Source organism: Suillus clintonianus (genome assembly GCF_016758775.1).
Source record: "Suillus clintonianus strain FC179 chromosome Unknown DEU56scaffold_74, whole genome shotgun sequence".
NCBI lineage: Eukaryota > Fungi > Basidiomycota > Agaricomycetes > Boletales > Suillaceae > Suillus > Suillus clintonianus.
In genome coordinates, this window is record NW_024539298.1 from 112,316 (window position 1) to 134,348 (window position 22,033).

At 49.1% G+C, this 22,033-nt stretch overlaps 5 protein-coding genes across 5 annotated transcripts; 3 read left to right on the forward strand and 2 right to left on the reverse strand.

Annotated features, from left to right (window-relative positions):
* The first annotated feature begins 4,147 nt into the window (after positions 1-4,147).
* DEU56DRAFT_533279 (uncharacterized protein) lies at positions 4,148-5,455 on the forward strand. Its single transcript, XM_041346665.1, has 3 exons — positions 4,148-4,289; positions 4,343-4,681; positions 4,733-5,455. The coding sequence occupies exons 1-3, from the start codon at positions 4,169-4,171 to the stop codon at positions 5,254-5,256; spliced, it is 984 nt and encodes a 327-aa protein (XP_041205243.1). The 5' UTR covers positions 4,148-4,168; the 3' UTR covers positions 5,257-5,455.
* Positions 5,456-5,654: 199 nt separating this feature from the next.
* Positions 5,655-6,697, forward strand: DEU56DRAFT_742550 (Pyruvate/Phosphoenolpyruvate kinase-like domain-containing protein; the record flags this gene model as incomplete). Its single annotated transcript, XM_041348942.1, has 5 exons — positions 5,655-5,972; positions 6,032-6,248; positions 6,311-6,443; positions 6,498-6,558; positions 6,617-6,697. 5 exons carry the CDS (start codon positions 5,655-5,657, stop codon positions 6,695-6,697), a joined length of 810 nt encoding a protein of 269 aa, XP_041205244.1.
* Positions 6,698-12,207: 5,510 nt separating this feature from the next.
* Positions 12,208-13,344, forward strand: DEU56DRAFT_533389 (Pyruvate/Phosphoenolpyruvate kinase-like domain-containing protein). The gene is made up of 5 exons (XM_041346667.1): positions 12,208-12,550; positions 12,610-12,826; positions 12,889-13,021; positions 13,076-13,136; positions 13,194-13,344. The coding sequence occupies exons 1-5, from the start codon at positions 12,233-12,235 to the stop codon at positions 13,293-13,295; spliced, it is 831 nt and encodes a 276-aa protein (XP_041205245.1). The 5' UTR covers positions 12,208-12,232; the 3' UTR covers positions 13,296-13,344.
* Positions 13,289-14,883, reverse strand: DEU56DRAFT_821256 (ferritin-like domain-containing protein). The gene is made up of 6 exons (XM_041354101.1): positions 14,794-14,883; positions 14,420-14,713; positions 14,152-14,368; positions 13,997-14,096; positions 13,840-13,944; positions 13,289-13,788 (listed from the first exon to the last, which is right to left on the reverse strand). The coding sequence occupies exons 2-6, from the start codon at positions 14,514-14,516 to the stop codon at positions 13,393-13,395; spliced, it is 915 nt and encodes a 304-aa protein (XP_041205246.1). The 5' UTR covers positions 14,517-14,713; positions 14,794-14,883; the 3' UTR covers positions 13,289-13,392.
* Positions 14,884-15,039: 156 nt separating this feature from the next.
* DEU56DRAFT_533431 (ferritin-like domain-containing protein) lies at positions 15,040-16,658 on the reverse strand. The gene is made up of 5 exons (XM_041346668.1): positions 16,283-16,658; positions 16,010-16,229; positions 15,849-15,948; positions 15,687-15,791; positions 15,040-15,633 (listed from the first exon to the last, which is right to left on the reverse strand). The coding sequence occupies exons 1-5, from the start codon at positions 16,386-16,388 to the stop codon at positions 15,256-15,258; spliced, it is 909 nt and encodes a 302-aa protein (XP_041205247.1). The 5' UTR covers positions 16,389-16,658; the 3' UTR covers positions 15,040-15,255.
* Positions 16,659-22,033: the final 5,375 nt, after the last annotated feature.

Sequence of the window (22,033 nt, forward strand, 5' to 3'; positions counted from 1 at the left end):
CCAGGAAGCTTGACGCCGGAGTGTGTCATCAAGGGTCACTCCAAATTCATATGGCTTGCCTGCTTGGGTACCAGTTGCAATATAATGAGCGCGTCGGACGATGGTTCAATTCGTCAGTGGACAAGAGAAGGAGAGCTAGTGGGGAGGCCTTGGAATGGTGACGGAGGATCGGTACCGTCAATAGCGGTGCATCCAGATGAAACAATGGTCGTGAGTGGAAGTGTAGACGGCAGGCTACGGCTGTGGAACATCGGGAAGGGCAGCGCGGTCGGCGACCCGTGGGAGGGGCACAATGATCCAGTGAGATGCCTCGATTGGTCTTCCAATGCACTGGAGATAGCAAGTGGATCGGAAGACGGCACGATACGACGCTGGAATCCGAATACTGGCCGGCAAATCGCGGCCCCAATAGAGACCGGTCATGGCTGGGTGCATGCTGTCAAATACTCTCCGCAATGCGACAAATTCATGAGTGGCGGTACGGAAAGTATAATCTGCGTGTGGTCGAAGGGCGGTGAGCTGCTCATAGAGATACAGGGACATGACAACGACGTGATATCGTTGTGTTGGTCCAAGGACGGTGCACATATATTCTCCGGGTCAAACGATAGAACCATCCGAAAATGGCGGTCAACTGATGGAGAGGAGCTCGTCGTTCTTCAGGGTCATACCAACATCGTCAGATCCCTGTGTCTGTTACCTGATGAAAGCCATCTCGTCAGTGCATCACAAGACTGCTCAGTTCGCATCTGGGACCTCAAGACCAATGAGCAAGTCGGAGATCCACTCTTGCACGATGATGAACTGCTCACTGTTGTCGTGTCTCCCGATGGAAAATACATCGCCAGTGCTGGATTGGACGCAAAGGTCTATCTATGGAGTGTGGAGGCAGCACTCAGACGGCAGAGTGGTGATCAAGTTGCCGTGCGTATGCACATTGTTGTTGCTAGTGTCTTTCTAACGGACATCGGGTCTCATTCAGAGTGACGTAAAACGCAAGGCAAGTCATCTCTGTCTCTGTTCCACATTGGATCTCAGTTCTTTGCCAGGGACGCGCAGCTTCATCTAGAGACGTGCGCCAGTCAGTTGTGGACAGCCTGGTTTTTCGCTCATTTATCTTGGTAGATGTTTGTCACCCCTCGCATTCCTACACAGAAGGCCAAGAACGGCTTGGCTAAATATGTGGGTCTAATCATATCTTTCTCCAGCTAGGTTTGCTAGCTTAACATTGATGCAGGGTGAAGATTTCTGGGGCAACGATACAAGTCCGTCAGGTCCGCTCGCGGGCCAAACGCGTCCCCTTCATTGGCGTAGTTTTTTCAATTCCCTGCGCTTCAGTACCCGGACTGCAAATGTGCCACAATCAATACCGCTCGAGCCCCGGCGTTGGAATTTCAGCCTGTTTCCTGTTGGAAGGTCTATACGCACCGTCGATGTAGCACCCGGTCGCAAGAAAAATGTAAGTGGCTCGGCATCGCTCCTTTTGATACCATTGAAGAAAATATGTTTGCAGAGAATTGCCATTGCCCCTCCCACCGCTGCAGAATTGGCTGCAGCCACGCAACATGCGAGTGAGAACAAAGCAGCCAGTTCACTGCAACAATGTCAACCTACGCCGGGGACACAAGCGTCTCAAGGACGACCGACAGAAACACATGCAGCTATTGAACGTATAAGCAGCAACGAGCCTAGCGGTTCAATGCAACAAGGTCAACCTGCTCCAGTGACACAAGCGTCTCAAGGACGACCGACAGAAACAAATGACTCAAGCGGCGGGACGGGAGAAGTTTCCTATGGAGTTAGGTGCTGCGGATTGTTCTTTAGTTGTGGTCGTCCCACCTCGCATCAGTCGTGAGGTCATTTGTTGACATTCTTGACAATTTTCGCTCTTGCCTCTTGTGGGCGGTTGTGAACTATTATCGTACTTAGTCATAGACCTCGTAGCGCCCTGCGTGAGCATTGCATTTTACTTGTCTAGATGCAAGCCATACCCAAGTTATTGCAGTCTTGTAAAATAATTGGACCGCTACAACACATACCTTGTATACGTCGAAAGTGTTGTTTGGATTGTTTCCGACAACTTGCAACTGCATCAGTGGATTATGATATCGTGCCGCAGTTTCATTTACACAAAGGTTGAAGGATCATGTCATGTATTCGAGAGAGAGAATACGCAGAGAATTGTAAAGTAAGTTTAAAACAACTGCGCACGAAACATATGCAGGCTGGCAGGATGGTAGTGATTTACAGAGAACATGTATGGTTTCTGTGCATTTCAAGATCACGCGTAGTGTCCTCGATCGAAGTGTTCAGGATCAGGATCATCATTTAACAACACGTAACACTAGTGCTAATAATATCAATATCCAACCTTTGTTTGTCAGCGTTTAACAAGAAATTCAGTTCACGCTATCATACTAGTAGTACTTCTTCCACTTTCTGCCTCGTTCTCCAGCCTTTCATTTCCCTCTTTTAGTTTTCCAAAGGCCCCGCTTATGCTCTTTGAAATCTCTATAACGAGAGACTCCACTTATGACAGCGCCCAATAACAAATTGTACTTCAGCATACTCTGAACCGGCTTGATCAGCAGACTCGGTAGGTCCCAGGCATGTGTATGTGCCTCGACGAGTTCTTTACTGTCCTTAATCCATCGCGAGAATTGCGGCGTGGGCTGCTACGGCAAGCTGAGTACATCGATGTGTGAGTGCGCGAGGATGTGCGGTGATGTCAATCGGGCATGGGGGCGCGGAAACGCGAAATCAGGCTCTCTTCATCCTGCAGGCTCTGACTCTACCCAATGATAAAACAACACCGCACTGCGCAGAACAAAATTTCATATCGTATTCCCCGCCTCCACACCCCAAACTCACATCTCCCAGCGTCGGGAATGAACCCACTCCCTCCGTAATTACGACTTCAAATTCAACGACAACGCACCATGGGTCTTCCGCGGGCTGCGCAAACACCGCTTCTCTCTAGATGTCAGACTATTACCTCCGACTCTTTCCGTCTGTGGTCTGCCTAAAAGAATTTGGGACAAGTTTGGTAAGTCTAAACTCTCCCTTGTAGTCATAGTCTGGTCACTTTCGTGCTGGCGGCGAGCCCTGAGCCTGAGAGCAGTTATGTGCTGTTGAAACTTGACGTTGCCACATGGTAACCGTCACTTTCCCTTGCATGATTTCCTGACGCTTTTCACATTCTCTCCACCACAGCGGCGGAAGGGAGCTACCACTCTCCCTATAGCTGGCTCTCTCCCAAGGCGACATCAGAGGATATCTATATCTAACTATGTCATTCAAACCGACGTATGTCTCAGAGTCATAGATACGATCGACGATTTTTTTGGACTCGTGCAAGTCGTGAAGTGCATGAAGCTAGGCGAAATATGAATAACGTATAAGAAAATTTTCGCCGAGCTCGAGCATCGCACTTCTGCGGCTGCCCATCGAATGGGCGCAGCAGTGCTAGTGGAGTTGGAGTGAGTGAGCATCAACGTGTGACAATTTGGCTTTTGAGATCTCTCGCTCTTGTATTTGAATCTGGATTCTGCGGTGCTGCGTGCCCTTGTCCGTGAACGAATTGAAGACCGGAGATCACTAAGTACTCGGTCCTGTGCTGCAGAGCATGGCTAATTTGTAAAGATAAGTCAGGATTCTAGACGAGGGAAAATTCGAGGCTACCATACACACCGTGACGAAGGGTAGTGTATGATGTCTTCGAAATCCGAAAGTATATATGAATGGACGTCTGTATTGGTTTCTCCGAGGTACCTCGGCCAGTGTGAACGACGGTCAATAAGTATTTGGAACAAGTCCGGAATGAAGCCAGATGGAAGATCCGTTGGAAAGCTGGAATCCGTCAAACGCTGGCATGTCAATGCGTCTGAGATAAGCTTTTGAGATGACTGCTGCAGTGTCACGGTGCACTGGCAGCCCTGCCAACCGTTGATTGGACATGGGACTCATCATGTTTGGCGAAGAGGCGCCATTGAACATCTGGATGATTTACAGAGGATATATATGTATGATTTCCGTGCATTCAAGATCGTAGAGAAGCTTGAAATGTTCAGGATCATTATTTTAACAACACGTGATACTAATAATATCCAACCTTTGTTTGTCAGTGTTTGACAAGAAATTCAGTTCATGTTTTGCCGCAAAGCTATGAATGATGTCCCGTAGAATGGCCAGCCTCTTCTCCTTAAGTTCTCGGCCCCAGGTCCTCTTTCGATTAGCAATCTCCGTCAATCGACCGGTATGCCATAGAAATTTTGGTCTGACGGCTGTAGGTGAGGAGCACGACAGCAGAGCATCTTCAAGTGCTTAACAAATTTTCGCTTAGCTCTGAATCGACAGACCAAAGATGATGACCTCTTCTCATCTGCGATTCTGTCTGGAAATTCTGAATCTGCGGCTTCCGTGTCCACCACTGGGCCCAAAGCTAAATCCAGGGACGCCGCTACGCGTCGAGAACAACAGTTTTATGAGCTGGTGGAATACATGACGAACCGCACAGGACGCAAACGAGCTGTCAAAGCCGGCCAAGTGCGCCAATCTGCATGGCTTCGGCTATTCCAACTCGCAAATTCTTCAGAACAGCTGGAAATGGTGGCAGAGATGTTCCCGAGGTGGAGAGACTCGGGCAAAGAGTTCCGCCCCATACACGCAGAGGCTTTCGTTCGTGAGTCCAACACCCTACCGCTGCCCCGCTCTCTACTGAGATAAAATCAAGGCCGCTGTGAGGAGCTGAAGTGCCCGGCACTCGCACTCAAGGTTTTCGGAGACCATTCAAAGTACGGTCTGGGTTTAAGCTCTCTCTTCGCTGCACGTCATATGCTGCACTCCGTCTATGCCCAGTCCCCGTTGTCAGACTCTATGACAGTCGCAGCTCTCTTTGGTGTTTACAAACTCCCACCTGTTTCATCTGATCTCGCTGCTTGTTCCATGCTCTACTCCGCATGCCTCAAAGATAAATCCGCAAATGCGCGGGTTGTGGGCAAGGCGTTGTACGAGGAGCTCAAGAAACAAGTCCAGGACAATGCTCCCGTCAAGGCTCCTCAAGAAAGCGCGATAAGGGCAAGATATGCAGAGAAGCCCAACATTTGGTTCCTGGATGCCCTCAAGACGATCGAGAAGGTACACAAAAAGACGGGAAGGGAGTGGAAGTGGATACGATACTGGACAGCGGAGCGTGAATGGCGCCCTCGCAATACGTTTACTCCCAGCCAACCTGCAGCTACCGCTCAGCACGCATAATCGCAACTCCTTTTATTACCAGGCGACTATAATTCATTTCGTTTTAGAGCTGGGACTTGAGGCGAGAAGCTTGAAGACCCGCCAGGTTATGTTCCCTAACTCCGCATCGTGATACTCACCATTGGTTGTGTCGATGGAATTTGCGGTCGCACGTTTGCTTCATATAAGTGATGTGGCGAAGCGCTCAACAGCTGGTTTCCAGCGCACCCTGTGAAGTCAGCTCACACGACTGTATGCACACCTCCGTGGCACAGTTCCCAAGTAGACGTATTCTCGTGAGGTACAGACGTCGGCGGATTGATCGGACCGTCATGATCTGAACATTGGGCCCCTCAAAATCATTCTACATAAACAAATCCCCCGACTCGAGTACGCCCATCTCCCAGCCTGTGCCAGCCATGACAACCCACGCACTCCTGAAGGCAATGAAGGACAACAAGCCTGCATTCGGCATATGGATTAACTTGCCTGGCGTGTTCAATGCACGTGCGGTCGCGCGGGCCAGCCCACACCTCTCGTGGGTGTTGATAGATTGCGAGCACGGTCTAACATCGCTCCTCCCCGATGCTGCAGAGTCTATCCAAGCCATCGTCGGTCTTGGGCCCCACGCGCCGAGTCCGCTCGTGAGAATTGCAGCCGCAGGATCCGACAAAAGTATATCGTGGCAAATTAAATACGCCCTTGATGCAGGCGCGCGGGGCGTGCTTGTTCCTAAGGTGGGTGGTTTTGGAGGAGTATATGATGGAGCATTATCAAACTCTATGCCAAAATGTAGGTCTCCACTGCTGAGCAGGCGAGAGCAATCGTGGCAGATAGCCGCTTCCCTCCGGAAGGTCGTCGCGGCTTTGGAAGTCCATTCACTCATGGCGTCTGGGGCATCACTTCCACGGAGTACATCAAATCTTCAAATGATAATATAGTTATTATGATACAAATCGAAACAAAGGAAGGAGTGCAAAATGTTGACGCCCTCGCTGCCGTGGATGGCATTGGTGAGTTGGATACAAGTAGTCGCGTACTTGTCAATATGATCTCACCGCATCTTTGCTTATAGATTGCTTGCTCATTGGTCCTTGGGATCTTTCGCTGAGCTTGGGATACCCCCCTCCTTCTCCCGATCCGCACCCTGACGTGGAGATTGCCATCCAAAATATCCTCAAAGCCACACACAAGGAAGGAAAGAAATGGTAAGCTTGCGTGCTGACTCTCCTGGCATTGTCACCTATCCATTTATGTTCCAGCGCAATTTACTGCACCTCAGGAAAGCAGTCCCTTAAACGTGCGGAAGAAGGCTTCGACATAGTGAGATCACCTGACTGAAAGTCCGTGTTTGTGGCTCACTCGTTTTCTCGTCATGCAGATTAGTGTCACTACTGATATTGGCGCATTGGTCGAGTCAGTGGCAGCAAACATCGCCACCGCAGTAGGCGGAGAATCTTGAGCTGCGGCATTCCGATACTGATAGTAGAGAAAGTCGAAGTAAATCTCAGCAATGAATGTACACAGTCGATGGAATGTAGTTTTACAACTTGGACGCACTGAAGAAATCATTGGTTCGTTCACATAGGTAACGACTGGTCATTTCCTTGGTAGTCATAATCAAAAAGTAAGAATGCCGGCCCAGCGACTGTAGCATCATCGGACACGGCCTCCCTGCTATTCGTGATTACCGAGAACACAACCCTGCAGCGTGTCCGGGATGGGGACCGTCATTTCATCGTGGAGAGGTATTCCGAGGGCTTCGAAGCCTGAGATGAACCAGGCGTACAACCTCTGTGAATCGTGACTCGGAGTTGCGGACGGGAACGACACTTGCTCCGTCTACCCTGGTACAACACTGGCGGGGAACGTGAGTGCAGGAAATATTTTGACGGGTGGAGGCGAATTGGAGAATGGGCAGGATACGATGAAGGTACTCATCATCGTGTATAGTTGGCTCAGAGCCTCAGACTTAATGGTGCCTGTCGATTATTGGTCTCGAAATGTATGTAGAAAGACGAGATGTCACGTACATCAAGTGCCGTGCTCCAAGCGGCACCTGGCGGCCTAAACGCACGTCCGCGTTGATCTATGCCGAGTGTCTCGCTTCCACAGAGTAAATAGAGCTGATGGCAATGGCATACAGTATAGGACCGGTCCTTGATTTACCCACCACATTTTGAAATGCATCCCATTTCCCAGCGACTTGTGTTTTCGAAAATCTCAGTAGACAATAATATTATAATACACATGTAAATACTACGAACCGACTTTTAGAGCTATTGGCGAAGATGTTAGTATGTTGTAGCAAGATCATTGAAAACAGCGTTATCTTCGACTTTACCAGTCCTTTAGACTAAGTGCGATAATAGTCCGTAAACGCCGACAAGAGGCAACTTAGAGTGAAAATTATCGGGGGCGATAACCTCACGACTGATGCGAGATGGGACGACCACAACTAAAGAACAATCCACAGCACCTAACTCCATAGGAAACTTCTCCCGTCCGGTCGCTTGAGTCATGTGTTTCTGTCGGTCGTCCTTGAGACGCTTGTGTCCCTGGCACAGGTTGACCTTGTTGTGGTGAAATGGCCGCTTTGTTCCCATTCGCATCTTGCGTGGCTGTAGCTAATTCTGCTCTGGCCACTTCTGCCGCCGTGGGAGGGGAAATAGCAATTCTCTGCAAACATATTTATTTCAATGGTATCAAAAGGGGCGATGCCGAGCCACTTACATTTTTCTTGCGACCGGGTGCTACATCGACGGTGCGTATAGACCTTCCTCCAGGAAAAAGGCTGAAATTCCAATGCCGGGGCTCGAGTGGTATTGATTGTGGTGCATTTGCAGGCCGGGTGCTGAAGCGCAGGGAGTTGAAAAAACTACGCCGATGAAGGGGAGGCGTTGGGCCCGCGAGCGGACCTGACGGACTTGTATCATTTCCCCAGAAATCGTCACCCTGTATCAATGTTAAGCGAGCAAGCTTAGCTGGAGACAGACGTGGTTAGACCCACATATCTAGCCAAGCTGTTATTGGCCTTCTGTCTAGGTATGCGAGGGGTGACAAACATCTGCCAAGATAAATAAGCGAAAGACCAGTGTGTCCACAACTGGTTGGAGCACATCTCTAGATGGAACTGCGCGTCCCTGATAAAGAGCTCACATCCAATGTGGAAGAGAGACAGAGATAACTTGCCTTGCGTTTTACGTCACCCTGAACGAGACCCGATGTCGGTTAGAAAGACACTAACAACAACAATGCGCATACGCACGGTAACTTGATCACCACTCTGCCGCCTGAGTGCAGCCTCCACACTCCATAGATAGACCTTTGCATCAAATCCAGCACTGGCGATGTGTTTTCCATCGGGAGACACGACAACAGTGAGCAGTTCATCCTCGTGCAAGAGTGGATCTCCGACTTGCTTATTGGTCTTGAGGTCCCAGATGCGAACTGAGCAGTCTCGTGATGCACTGACGAGATGGCTTTCATCAGGTAACAGACACAGGGAACTGATGGTGGTGGTATGGCCCCGAAGAACAACGAGATCTTCTCCATCAATTGACCGCCATTTTCGGATGGTGTCATCGCTTGACCCGGAGAATATATGTGCACCATCCTTGGACCAACACAACGATATCACGTCGTTGTCATGTCCCTTTATCTCCATGAGCAGCTCGCCGCCCTTTGACCACACGCAGATTATATGGTCCACACCACCACTCATGAATTTCTCCCCTTTGGGAGAGTATTTGACAACACACACCCAGCCATGACCGGTCTCTATTGGTGTCGCTATTTGCCGGCCAGTATTCGGATTCCAGCGTCGTATCGTGCCGTCGTCAGATCCACTTGCTATCTCCAGCGCATCGGAAGACCAGTCGAGGCACCTCACTACATCATTGTGCCCCTCCCACGGGTCGCCAACTGTGCTGCCCTTCCTGATGTTCCACAGCCGTAGCCTGCCGTCTACACTTCCACTCACGACCATCGTTTTATCTGGATGCACCGCTATTGACGGTACAGGTCCTCCGTCACCGTTCCAAGGCCTCCCCACAAGCTCTCCGTCTCTTGTCCACTCACGAATTGAACCATCATCCGATGCGCTCACTATATGGTAACTGGTACCCAATCAGGCAAGGCTCCATATGAATTTGGAGTGACCCTCGATGACACACTCCGGCTTCAAGCTCCCTGGTGGACGTTCTGGCTTTGGTTTCGTCCATGATGTGGTCTGAGTATTGTGATTGACGAAGTAGGACCGACCGAGGGGTGAGATGTGCCATTCGCATCCGGAAACGAGTCGTCCGGGATGATCTATGTTCAACTATGAGTTCCTCGCTCTTAGCGGCGCATTCTTCGTTCACCTAGACGCACTCCTGGTAAAGGTCGGTTCAAGGAAACCAGTGCGAGTGTGTCATCTTGATATTGTGGTTCACTACCCAACACCTGAACCTGGCGCCACAGTGGAGGGAGTGCCGCATTCCCACCTGTTTCTTGTTAAGTAAGTCAGTAGGTATCACAGAACGGTTGCTCACCTTTCCAGAATGCATCTTGACGGTGCTGTGCACCGTAGGGTGGCGGATCCTTCGTGCGCGTCCGAAAAGGTGCATCAATTGCCGGTGAGTCCAGCATCACTCCTTGTTCTCCATCTCTCCATCTTGTTGATGTGCTTGACTCGACCTCTTCTCGGAGCATGACAATGATTGACAAAGTTTCGAAACGATGCCGTGGTTTACAGACGGGTTGACAGCAATGAAAACTTCGATAATGCGCAAAATGAATAGTCGAGGGGGAGGGATGGTGGAAGTGATGAAGAGACGGTGAGCTGTGCATGCTGTATTTGCAGGCGCCTTTTTATGCCCCAAATCTGTCAGTGAGCGCTAAGATAAGGAGGTTATTGCTGTCACAGTGTAATGTATTTGAGTAATACGTCGATCACAAGTAAGATTTCGGATTGTACCTCCTAGTACATGTCTAGTGCCGCTCTCTAAGCATTTTTGACAAAAAGTGCTTTAGCGCAAGATGGCATCAGAGCCTGATGTAACTCGCCTTTTTTCACGCAGAGCCAGTCGTAGACTCGTAGTTGAGCCCCGGCTGTCCGCACCTCTGGATTACAGTCTAGATTCTAGAACGATGTCCGTCAACGCTGGCGTGAGTTGTTCCTATACAACGCAGGTTCATCTGGATACCAAGACCTCTTTCAACACACCGCCATGGATCATACCTCGACACATGAAACAGAAAAATGAATAGATCATCCGCATCGCAGTCCCATATGTCGAGGCCCATCATAAATCAAGTTGCAGTGGTTGAATGTATACAGTACAGTGCTTGAAGACGAACGGGAAGTGGAAATGGCGACAAGAGCCCTGCAGAGGAACATTTGAAGAGTATAGACATCACTCCCGATAGCGCTAGCAGACTCAAGCTTCAAGAATCAAGATCGCCAATTAATTGGGAAGAACTGAGAAATTTGAGCTACAACTCAAACCACGTGACCTGAAAACCGCTCGCTGTCAACCACGACGACCAGCACTCATATTCATCATTTAATTCACCAACCCGCTTTTTGTGAGGATACTCGCAACATGGCTCGTTTGCATCAAGTTTCAATTTGCTCTATAGTGCAAGAAATTCTTCCGTCGTAGTGTCGCACTCCTTCTCCTGAGCTCACTGGTTCCACAATTTCATTGCGCCACGAATACATTTACTTACTACTTCCTTGCCATCCGACGTGGTACATTGACCCTACGAACCCCTACCTAAACGGCAGATCCATTTCACCAACCCTCTTGATGAGTTAGTAACAATACTGCTCCCATCCATCAAATCAACACCTCCACCGCACACGCAAGATAGGCAACCTTCACTGTCCATAAATGTTGACCCGAGGCCGAGGAAACAGTTCACTGCGCCCCCCCAAGAATGCACCTATTATCGTAGAAAATGACACATTCTCCACTACGCTCTCGGAAGAGACGCCTCCAACCCCGACGCCATTGTTTATCTAAACAGGTACATCAACACTACGAAACGACTGAGAGCAACTGGTGAGGTACCTCTGTCAGTCAAGTGCTCGAATTGATTTCCACCTGCAGCGAAGTGTAAGTGTGAATGAGGTCCCTCGAACTTGCTCAACCACCATGCATTTCACCCTTCTAATTCCTCTACTTTATCAGCTTCCATCCCGACTACACGGCATTCATCAGATCTGACCTCTCTGCTTGTTCCATGCTTTACTCTACATGCATCAAAGATAATTCCACAAATACGCGGGTCGTATGAAAAGCGTTGTACGATTAGCTCAAGAAACAAGTCCAGGACAAGTCTCCCGTCAAGGCTTCCCAGGAACGCGCGATATGGGCAAGATATGCGGAGAAGCCCAATTTTTGGCTGATGGACACCCTCAAGACGACCGAGACTCGGAGAAGGTACACAAATAGAAGGGAAATGAGTAGAAGTGGATACGATACTGGACAGCGGAGGGTGAATGGCGTCCTCGCAATACGTTCACTCCCAGCCAACCTACAACTACCGCTCATCACGCACAATCACAACTCCTTTTATTACCAGGCGAATACAATTCATTGCGGTTTAGATCTGGGGCTTGAGACGAGAAGCTTGAAGACCCGCCAGGTTATGCTTCCTAACTCTGCGTAATGGATGCGTAAATACTCACCATAGATTGCGTCATTGATTGCGTGCATGGAATTTTGCGATCGTGGTATGTTGTCTTCATCTAAGTGGTGCAGCGAAGCGTGTCGACAGGTGGTTTCCAGCGTACCTTCTTGTCAAGTCTGCTCACATGACTGTTTGAACGTCCCTCACAGCAAGCTGAATGCCGTGAACATTAAATCTAGATCAATCCAGCCTGAGCGAAGTACAGACCTTGACGGCTTGATCGGCCCGCCGAGCACCCTCATGACCTGAATCGTGGGCCCTACATAAACAACTCATCCCCCACTCGAGTACACCCATCTCCCAGTCTGAACCAGCCATGACAACCCACGCACTCCTGAACGCATTCAAAGCTTCCAAGCCCGCATTCGGCGCATGGATTACCTTGCCTGGCGTGCTCAACGCACGTACAGTCGCACAAGCCAGCCCACACCTCTCGTGGGTGATGATAGATTGTGAGCACGGTCTAACATCGCTCCAGCCCGGTGCTGCAGAGTCTATCCAGGCCATCACCGGTCTTGGACCCAACGCGCCGAGTCCGCTCGTGAGAATTCCAGCCACCGGATTCAGCAACAGTACATCGTGGCAAATCAAATACGCACTTGATGCAGGCGCGCGGGGCGTGCTTGTTCCTATGGTGGGTGGTTTCTGAAGAGTGTATGATGGAGCGTGATCAAACTCTGTGCGAAACTGTAGGTCTCCACTGCTGAGAAGGCGAGAGAGATCGTGGCAGATAGCCGCTTCCCTCCGGGAGGCCGGCGCGGCTTTGGAAGTCCATTCACTCATGGCGCCTGGAGCATCAGTGCCGCCGAGTACCTCAAATCTGCGAATGAACATGTAGTTGTTATGATACAAATCGAAACGAAGGAAGGCGTGCAAAATGTTGACGCCCTCGCTGCCGTAGATGGCATCGGTGAGTTGGACCCAAGTAATTGCATACTTGCCAATATGATCTCACCGCATTTTTGGCTATAGATTGTTTATTCATCGGTCCTTACGATCTTTCTCTGAGCTTGGGATACCCCCCTCCTTCTCCCGATCCGCACCCTGACGTGGAGATTGTCATCCAAAATATCCTCAAAGCCACCCACAAGGAAGGGAAGAAGTGGTAAGCTTGTGTGCTGACTCTCCTGATATTGCCACTTATCCATTTATGATTCAGCGCGATTTACTGCACCTCAGGAAAGCAGTCCCTTAAACGTGCTCAAGAAGGCTTCGACATAGTGAGATCGCCTGACTGAAAGTCCGTGTTTGTGGCTCACTCGTTTTTTGTCATGCAGATTAGCGTCACTACTGATGTTGGCGCAATAACCGACTCAATGGCAGCAAACCTTACCGCCGCAGTAGGCGGAGAATCTGAAGCTGCGGCATTCCGATACTGATCGTAGAGAAAGTCGAAGTAAATCTCAGCAATGAATGTACACAGTCGATAGAATGTAGTTTTACAACTTGGACGCACTGAAGAAATCATTGGTTCGTTCACATAGGTAGCGACTGGTCGTTTCCTTGGTAGTCATAATCAAAAAGTAAGAATGCCGGCCCAGCGACTGTAGCATCATCGGACACGGCCTCCCTGCTATTCGTGATTACCGAGAACACAAAACCCTGCAGCGTGTTTGGGATGGTAACCGTCATGTCATCATGGAGAGGTATAACGAGGGCTTCGAAGCCTGAGATGAACCAGGCGTACAACCTCTGTGAACCGTGCTCCGGAGTTGCGGACGAGAACGACACTTGCACAGTCTGCCCTGGCACAACGTTGGCGGGGAACGTGAGTACAGGAAATATTTTGACGGGTGGCGGCGAATTGGAGGATGGGCAGGATGCGATGAAGGTACTCATCATCGTGTATAGTTGGCTCACACTTAATGGTGCCTGTTGATTATTGGTCTCGAAATGCATGTAGAAAGACGAGATGTCACGTACATCAAACGCCGTGCTCCAAGCGGCACCTAAACGCACGTCCGCGTTGATCCACGCCGAGTGTCTCGCTTCCACAGAGTGAATAGAGCTGATGGCAATGGCATAGTCCTGAAACGCTTTTGAGTTTCATTTCAACATGGAGGGATAGAAAATGAAGTACAGGATTAGAGATATACTTCGTGAGACTTGTATACGCCGAGGATGCTATTGCCTCCACGATGTTGCTGGTCTTCACAAATGATCTCGGATCGGTGTCGGGGCTGACGGAGAGTTCATTCAGCACACGCACGAAATACAAACAAGAAATGAGCTGACAAGTTGTACGTGCATGGCTGAACAGCCTTGTCACCCAGTATATTCTCAAGGAACTGAGCATGCGTAAGCTCATGGGAGGATATCTGTGCGTATCGCCCCGGCGTCCAGGGCGGCAGACCAGCGTTGGAGAAGTCCTGTGACCCGTACTGGTACAGTCGTTGGTAAAAGTAGTACTGGAAGTGTTCGAGGGAGAGGGCAAAATTTAGAGCTTGGATTTCTGTCGTAGTATTCGTCAGTTTAAGGCTCGAAGGATGGAAAATCACGCCACCTGTCAGCGTGCTCCCGTCGTCACGCCGCTCTGAGGGAAGGGAGAGAACGGAAGAGGAAAGAGTGACTAGGGCGAGAGACGTAAAGATGGCCCTCATTGTGAATCTTTAATAATACAAGGGTATACGGGATTTTCACGTCGCGGATATCGTCCAGAACAGAAAAGATAAATGACTCACGAAGAATGCCAGATGAACATTTTATATATATGCGTAGACATGTCAGCCCGTGTCAGCCTCTAAGCCAAGGCCCAATAGGCTATAATGCATGACGGTGAGGTTTGGATCTACCGTGACTGTAACAGGTCAGCCTCCTCGTTAGCCTCCGAAATCCAATGCATTATCAATTCAACTTGAATGTCAATGCATTACTCACTGGCTTCATCAAGGGGTTGATCAAACTATAGGGCGACCGTGACCGTACAAGCTTGGAGGGCAAAAGGGTAAGTGCCACTCGACGTTTTAGTTTACACATACGAGTGACGTAATACAGAAGAAATGTCCATTTGTCCAAGTTCTATGAAATTGGTCAGTTTGCCTATAAAGTAGACTAATATTGTAGTGGAGATACAACGCCAAAATTGATGCAGATTAAGTTTGGACTCAAATCGGACCAGTGTTCCTCCGAGTATGTTTGGCGAGTTTCCGGAGCTTGCAGGGGTAACTAGGAGATCATCAAGATAAAGAAACGACATGTGTCCGTAAGTGTAAGTAGGGAACATCAGCGAGAAGATACTAGATACACTTGTTCATCAATACACTAGACATGAACAACACAAAAGAACCCAAAACGAAATTACATACAGTAACGTAAGTCCAATCACATCAGGTGTGCACTTCAAAGTTCGTCCGTGCCATCAGAGTTGAAGTCAAAACTCAGAAAGGCGGGTCCAGCGATCGTCACGCTGTCAGTCACCGTCGTACCATTGGTAGTGACCACAGGGAACACGACACCCTGTAAAGTCGATGGAATAGTGACTGTCATTTGAGAGCTCAGCGGCGCAAAAGTGGCCCCGAGGCCAGCAATGAACGCAACATAGAGTTGTTCAGATGGCATCGTTGCGTTAAAAGAAACTTTAACGGTCTGGCCCGGCTGAGCACCAGCAGGGAAGGATAATGCAGGGAATGCTTTCACAGGGAGCGGCATGTTAGAGGAAGGGCAAGACACGATGACGCCCGATGCGAGTGTCCACACTTGATTGAGGTCAAGTGGGGTCTAAACAAACAAGATTTGAGCAGTGAACTTCAATAACGAGCACGGTAACATACGTCAAACGCGGTGTTCCACGGGTTAGCTTTCAAAACTGCCGAATTAATCCATGCTGATTGTCTTGCTTCAACAGCTAGAATAGCACCCGAGGACGTAACATAATCCTGCAAACCATGATGAAATAAACATGCACATCATCGCGATCAAACCATATTTCTTACCGAGTTAGACAAGAAGTGCGCCGCACCAGAATACGCAGAAACGCCGACCGTCTCCAACATGAAACTAGTCGTTACGAAAGAAATTGGGTCCGTATCAGGGCTAATGTAAAGTCAGCCCACTCAGCATCCATATGAATTACTTTCATGAAACCTTTACTCACAAACTGTAGGTGCATGGTTGTACCGCCTGATCACCAATTACGTTCTCGAGGAACGACACGTGCGTCGACTCGTGTTGTGCGATTTGGTTCCATCGTCCGCGCGCCCAGGTGGGCAGTTTTGCATCGAGGAAGTCCTGCTGGGTGTATTTCTGCAATCCTTGTGTGTAAAAGGCGTTTTCGAGGTGTTCAAGCGTAAGTGCGAAATTCAGAATTTGAATGTCTAATAACCCAATGACATGAGATCGCTGCGAATAGGGTCAACGGCAAACTTACCTGTTGGGGTACTGCTATCATTGGCACGTTTGGCAGGTATGGCCATAGAGAGCTCAGGGAGGGCAGCGACAGCCAGAAGAGCTACGGAAGCTGCGGTGACCTTCATACTGTCAGCTCGACTTTTCGTTGATGTGAAACAAATGAAAACGGGCGTTAGGCATACATGCGAGCTTTATACCCCACGCGCGGGCCAAACCGAATAACCCGAATAACGTCAGTAAAATGAACTTCGCGATGCCGAGCACCGCCTGCGAATCTTTTAGGTGTGATGTTCTGCTTCTTGTGTTGTGCGCTGGCTCCGACACTTGACAGAACAGTGTGTTTCGTTCTATTTTGAAATACCGCCACTTTTGTTCCCTTATCTTTATCGCCGTCAGGTATCATCATTTATTGCTTTGACCAGTGTACATACTGAAACAACCATTGTTACTTTGTTCAGCGCGTCCCGCAATTACGATTGCACTTACTTACACTGTCTGGACCTGGTACGAGCAATATCTCATTTCATTCATTTATACGAACTGAAACCCGTCCGTTCACCTCGGACGTTTGCGATGTTCTGCACGATGCATATATTTGAGTCTATCTGTTGAAACCTGTTTCAAGTTCACGCATAAACCTCGTACTGTAGAAGCATTTATATTGAAAGTTTTAAAAGTGTTTAGTGCTCACCTTGAGTGGTCAAACGCTGGCACTTGACGCAAATCGTTGCGGCGCTATCAGCGTTACAGCATAAGGTCGGGCATGTGCCTAGACAACCGTGCAACTCCTAGTCGAAGATGCGGAAGTATCGGAGCGAAGGAGTGGCACAGAACTTCTTCGAAGAAAAAATAGCCTTGGCAACGGCCAACCTGGCCATCTGCGAATCTGCCATAAGGATTTCTGGACTTCGGTGGTTACTGCCAGTAAAGAAAGACGAATCAGCGGTACTGCTAGTAAAGTGTTACTCCACATGAACTTAGAAACTCACCAACGTTGTCTAATGCACGTCAACTTCGTGTCACTGCTGCCCTTCGTATGTACACCACATCCACACATCCTTCGCCATTTGCACCTCTCCGGTGAACATGATGCACTCACGAGAACAGGGTTCCCTTCGGCTTCAAGCATATATCTCTATAGTTTCTTCGCAGTGGTGTGAAGCAATTCGGAAAGTTGCTGGTTCATGGGAATCTGTTCAGGTACATGCGGCGATTACACTCGTAGTCATTCTCCCTACAGGCACTATTTCTTTCACGAGTGACGAGGCAATATGCCAGGTACTATCTCAGGAACTTAGCTGCGAGTTATCGATCGAGAGCAACCAATACTTACAAAGAGTTGGCATTAACGGCATAGCGGCGGCGATCAGTCGAGTTGAGTTGCACTTGCCCACTTGCCAGTGGTGATAGATAAATCATCGAAACATGGAGAATGTGCATTCCTGTTCAGCAGTTAGCCGCCATTACTACACTGCTTAGGAACAAGAAGCTATAGCCGTCATGATCAATGCCATGAATCGAGAGTTGAAGCTGATAAAGTTTCATCCGGTGGACTCGGAGTTCAAAAACTCCGCACTTAAAGTTCAAACAGCAAGTACTTATCACGTGTTGACCGATGCTGCCTTATCAGCTCACGCATCGCATTAGCTAGTCTCCAATAGTCTGACCTCGATAACTGGTACTCAGATTCAAGAATAACGCTACGCCTATACCGTACTACTATACGTGGGCGTTTGACCCATGAACAAAGCGCAATGTAATAACGACATAAGTAAGTACGTGCAATTCAACGGGTTGGCAGCCTGGCAGTACATATGGTAAGCATCGCATCGATATGATGATAAGTACTGGAAATAGCGTAACCTAGGTTAGGGCGTTGATGATATAGTCGAGGCACAGGAAATCACCTAAGCAAGTGGCTTGTAAATACAGCATGCGAAACAGTATATCTAGCAGGTGTGTTCATTACCTTCACTATCACCAACGTCCCCAATCGTCGTCATGCTGCCAGTGATTAAAACAGCCAAGTCAAGCACGCCAGCGAAACGGAGAGAGGTAGATCGAGGACCACTATCAGACCCACCAGGACCTATTGCTCCCCTGAAGCGCTCTGATATTCTGCCAGCTTATGGTGCACAGACCCGCCAGGAAGCACTGTGGAAAGGTGAGCGAGCACATTGTGAAACCAATTGACCGGCTAAACGTCGAGCAGGAGGGAATGAGGTGCTCCCTCCTATGTGGACAGAGTTCCATGATGATGACAGACCATTTTATCGTGAAGAAACACTCCTCATGCATGCAGTGCAGAGACCATTACCAGGAGTGCGACTAGGTGAGCAACGAAAGTGTGATGAGAGCGAGGAACTCAGGATCGAACATAGATCACTCCTGGGAGGAGCTCGTTCCTGGATGCGAATGGCACATCACACCGCACGGTCGATCCTACTTCGTTAACCACAACACTCGGACCACATCGTGGAAGAAGCCAAAGCCAGAACGTACAGCAGGAAGTTTGATGCCAGAGTGCATTGTCAAATGTGACAACTGGTACAACAACACCCTTGCCTGGTTGGGCACCAGCGGCAATATAATGAGCACCTTGGTCGATGGTTCAATTCACCAGTGGACAAGAGATGGAAAGCCAGTGGGAAAGCCTTGTGATGGTGATGGAAATCGAGTAACCGCAATGGCGATGCCATTGGATGAAACGATGGTTGTATGTGGAAGCTATGATGGCAGTGTACGGCTGTGGAATATAAAGGAGGGGAGCGTGGTCGGTAACCCGTGGGAGGGGAATAATGTTGGAGTGTGGTGCCTTGATTGGTCTCCGAATGGGGTAGAGGTTGCAGGTGGATTTTTGGACGGGACTATACGACGATGGAACCCGGCCACTGGCAGAGAAATTGCACCACCAATAAAGAGAAGCGATAAAGATGTGCGGACAGTCAAATACTCTCCACAGGGCGACAAATTCGCGAGCGGCGGTGAGGACAACATGATCCGGGTGTGGTCAAAGGACGGCAAGCTCCTCGTCGAGATAAAGGGGCATGAGGACTGGGTGAGATCATTATGTTGGTCCAAGGATGGCGCATACATCTTCTCTGCCTCTAATGATCGCACCATCCGAAAATGGCAATCGATCGACGGGGAAGAACTCGTCATTTTTCAGGGTCATTCCAGCACTATTACATCCCTTTGTCTGTCTCCCGATGGATGCCATCTTATCAGCGCATCATACGACTACTCAGTTCGCATCTGGGACCTCAAAACGAATCAGCAACTTGGAGACCCACTTTGGCACGACGACCAAGTCTTAGTTGTTGCCATGTCCTCTGATGGACAATACTTTGCCAGTGCTATCTATGGACCTAATGCAAAAATCTATATATGGGATCTGGACGCAGCACTCAAGTGTGCTCGTGGGGTTGACGTGCGTGTATACATCGCTTTCATCAGGCTCATTTCTAAGCGATCTTGTGTGTCGGTCAGGACAATGCGGATCCCAACGCAAAGCTCAAGGCGAGTCTCATGTCTCTCTTTCATGCCTCATCTCACCTCTTTATCAGGGACGTGCAACTCGACCTAAATTCGTGAGCTAGTTATAACATTGTGAATACCCTGTTCATTCGCTCATTTGTCTCATAAGATATCTCTTGCGCCTAGACGGCAAGCCAACAATAGAGGCTCCACAGGATATGTGAGTTCAATGCGATTATTCCTGAGCTCTTTCCATTCTGAAATCTATTAAGGACAATGACTTCTTCAGCGATTACACAAAACGCATGCCTCCTCGTTCAGCAGACAGGTCATCTCCGCCTGGTCTGCGCAAATTATTCGGCTTCCTGCGCTCCAGCACTCGACCTGCAAATGCTCCCCAACCAAGTCAGCTTCAGCCTCCGCGATTGCATTTCAGCTTATTTCCTGTAAGAATCTCCAGGCGTCCCGTCGATGTTGCTCCTTGCCGTGATGAAGACGTAAGTGGTTCATCACCACCAATACATATCCCTGTTTGATATCTTTGCAGAGATACGGCATAACCCCTGAAACCGACGCAGAAGCAGAAGCAGCTATGCAACGTACGAGCAGCAACAATGCCGGCAGCTCAACAGCACAAGATAAAGCTGAAACGGGGACACATGGACCTCAAGGCCGACCAACGCAAACGCAAAGCTCAGCTGGCGAAGCTCAAGAATTTTCCTATGAAGTCATCTGCTGCGGTTTGCCAGTCATGTGCTTTCGACGTCGCAGACAGGAGGTCGTCTAAATGTATCTTTCTCTCGAGTTTTCTTTCACCTCTCTCTTTGCTCGCTCTCGTATTTTTCTTATAGATCATGTCTCGTCCCCAACCGTGTACGAGCATCGTGGAACATTTTTATGACTATTTTATTGTATCCATACAGCATCGTCGCGTTTGAAGTATACAACTCGTATATAGCGCTCTCTTCTGTTGCGCGGTGGGGCTAGATTAGCGGTCTAACGTGCTAGATACTAGCTACAATGTGACAAGCAACTTGAACGATGTACGTCAGTTGTGCCCCAGCAATGCATACTGACTTTGTTCAGCCTGCATCTCGTGTCTCTCCATTGCTTGTCAACCTACAGCCGTCCGGTTGGCAAGCCCTTTCCGATGCCGACACTCGACGAGAGCCATCTTTCTTCTTCCATACCTCACCTGACTTTTTTTACCAGGAAATTGCAGCTCGGTCCAGATGCGTGAGCTACTTAATTGCTAACAACTTGACCCTTTACTCATTCGTCTGATCAGGTCTCTCTCTCACACGCGCCTAGACAGCAAAGCAACAACAGAGGTTTAACAATATCTGCAAGTCCAATGCGATCACATATTCCTGAGCTTCTTTATATCCTGACACTTGTTCAGGGAGATAACATTTTCAGCGATGGTACCAACCGCACGCCTCATTGCTCAACAAACGCATAATGCGTTGGTAGTCCTTGCAAAATGGCATGAGAATCGTGAGTCCCCGATACACCCTGACCTTGTTGCATTGAAATATCGGCGTTGTTATCGCTCGTACGTTGCATGGCTGAGGCCGCTTCCGCGCCAGTCTCAGGGGCCACGCCGATTCTCTGTGAATGTATTCAACGACCAAAGGGGGACGAGTATCGATGATGACCATAGACTCATGTCGTCCTCTTGGTCATGAGAAACATCGACAAAAGGGACAAAGCTGAAACTCCAACGCTAGGGCTGGAGCGATACCCGTCGTAGCATTTGCAGGCCGGATGCTGGGGCGCAGGGAACCTAACAAATTGCGTAGACGAAGTAGAAGTTACGGACCTGCGAACAGATCCAAACGGCGAGGCATGGGATATGTACTACTGTCCCAGAAGTCATCGCCCTGTATCAGTATTAGCGTAGGAAGCACTGAGGGGAGGTGAAATGTTACTGACATATCTTCCCAATCCTCTATTGATCGCGGACTTTGGTGGTCTGGAGATACACATTGATATTGCCGTCATCATTTCCGTGTTTCCAGTGTCTATTAGATGGTATACTTTTTTTTGAAGGTCAGCTTTTCAATGTACAATGTACATGGTCTCCGCGTCTCGGGAGCACATGGATCAGTAGAGGGCGGGGAGCGATTTATCTATTTTAGAACTGACATATCAGAGGCACATGTTATCACCTAAGCAAGGCGCCTGTAAATACAGCATGCAAAATAGCATGTCTAGCAGGTGTGTTCATTGCCTCCACTATCACCAACGTCCCCAATCGTCGTCATGCTACCAGTGAACAAAACAGCTAAGT

Excerpts from the sequence above, each read along its gene's own strand:
- DEU56DRAFT_533431 (XM_041346668.1), bottom strand. The coding sequence starts at position 16,388 with ATGAAGGTCACCGCAGCTTCCGTAGCTCTTCTGGCTGTCGCTGCCCTC. Across the intron at positions 15,792-15,848 it reads CGCACTTCTTGTCTAACTCG|GATTATGTTACGTCCTCGGG; the intron begins GTAAGAAATATG and ends CATGGTTTGCAG. Across the intron at positions 15,634-15,686 it reads CGTGGAACACCGCGTTTGAC|ACCCCACTTGACCTCAATCA; the intron begins GTATGTTACCGT and ends TTGTTTGTTTAG.
- DEU56DRAFT_821256 (XM_041354101.1), bottom strand. The coding sequence starts at position 14,516 with ATGAGGGCCATCTTTACGTCTCTCGCCCTAGTCACTCTTTCCTCTTCC. Across the intron at positions 14,369-14,419 it reads CGACGGGAGCACGCTGACAG|AAATCCAAGCTCTAAATTTT; the intron begins GTGGCGTGATTT and ends ATACTACGACAG. Across the intron at positions 14,097-14,151 it reads CAGCCATGCACGTACAACTT|CCCCGACACCGATCCGAGAT; the intron begins GTCAGCTCATTT and ends ACTCTCCGTCAG.
- DEU56DRAFT_533389 (XM_041346667.1), top strand. The coding sequence starts at position 12,233 with ATGACAACCCACGCACTCCTGAACGCATTCAAAGCTTCCAAGCCCGCA. Across the intron at positions 12,827-12,888 it reads CGCTGCCGTAGATGGCATCG|ATTGTTTATTCATCGGTCCT; the intron begins GTGAGTTGGACC and ends TTTTGGCTATAG. Across the intron at positions 13,022-13,075 it reads CACAAGGAAGGGAAGAAGTG|CGCGATTTACTGCACCTCAG; the intron begins GTAAGCTTGTGT and ends TTTATGATTCAG.
- DEU56DRAFT_533279 (XM_041346665.1), top strand. The coding sequence starts at position 4,169 with ATGATGTCCCGTAGAATGGCCAGCCTCTTCTCCTTAAGTTCTCGGCCC. Across the intron at positions 4,290-4,342 it reads TTTTGGTCTGACGGCTGTAG|CTCTGAATCGACAGACCAAA; the intron begins GTGAGGAGCACG and ends ATTTTCGCTTAG. Across the intron at positions 4,682-4,732 it reads ACACGCAGAGGCTTTCGTTC|GCCGCTGTGAGGAGCTGAAG; the intron begins GTGAGTCCAACA and ends GATAAAATCAAG.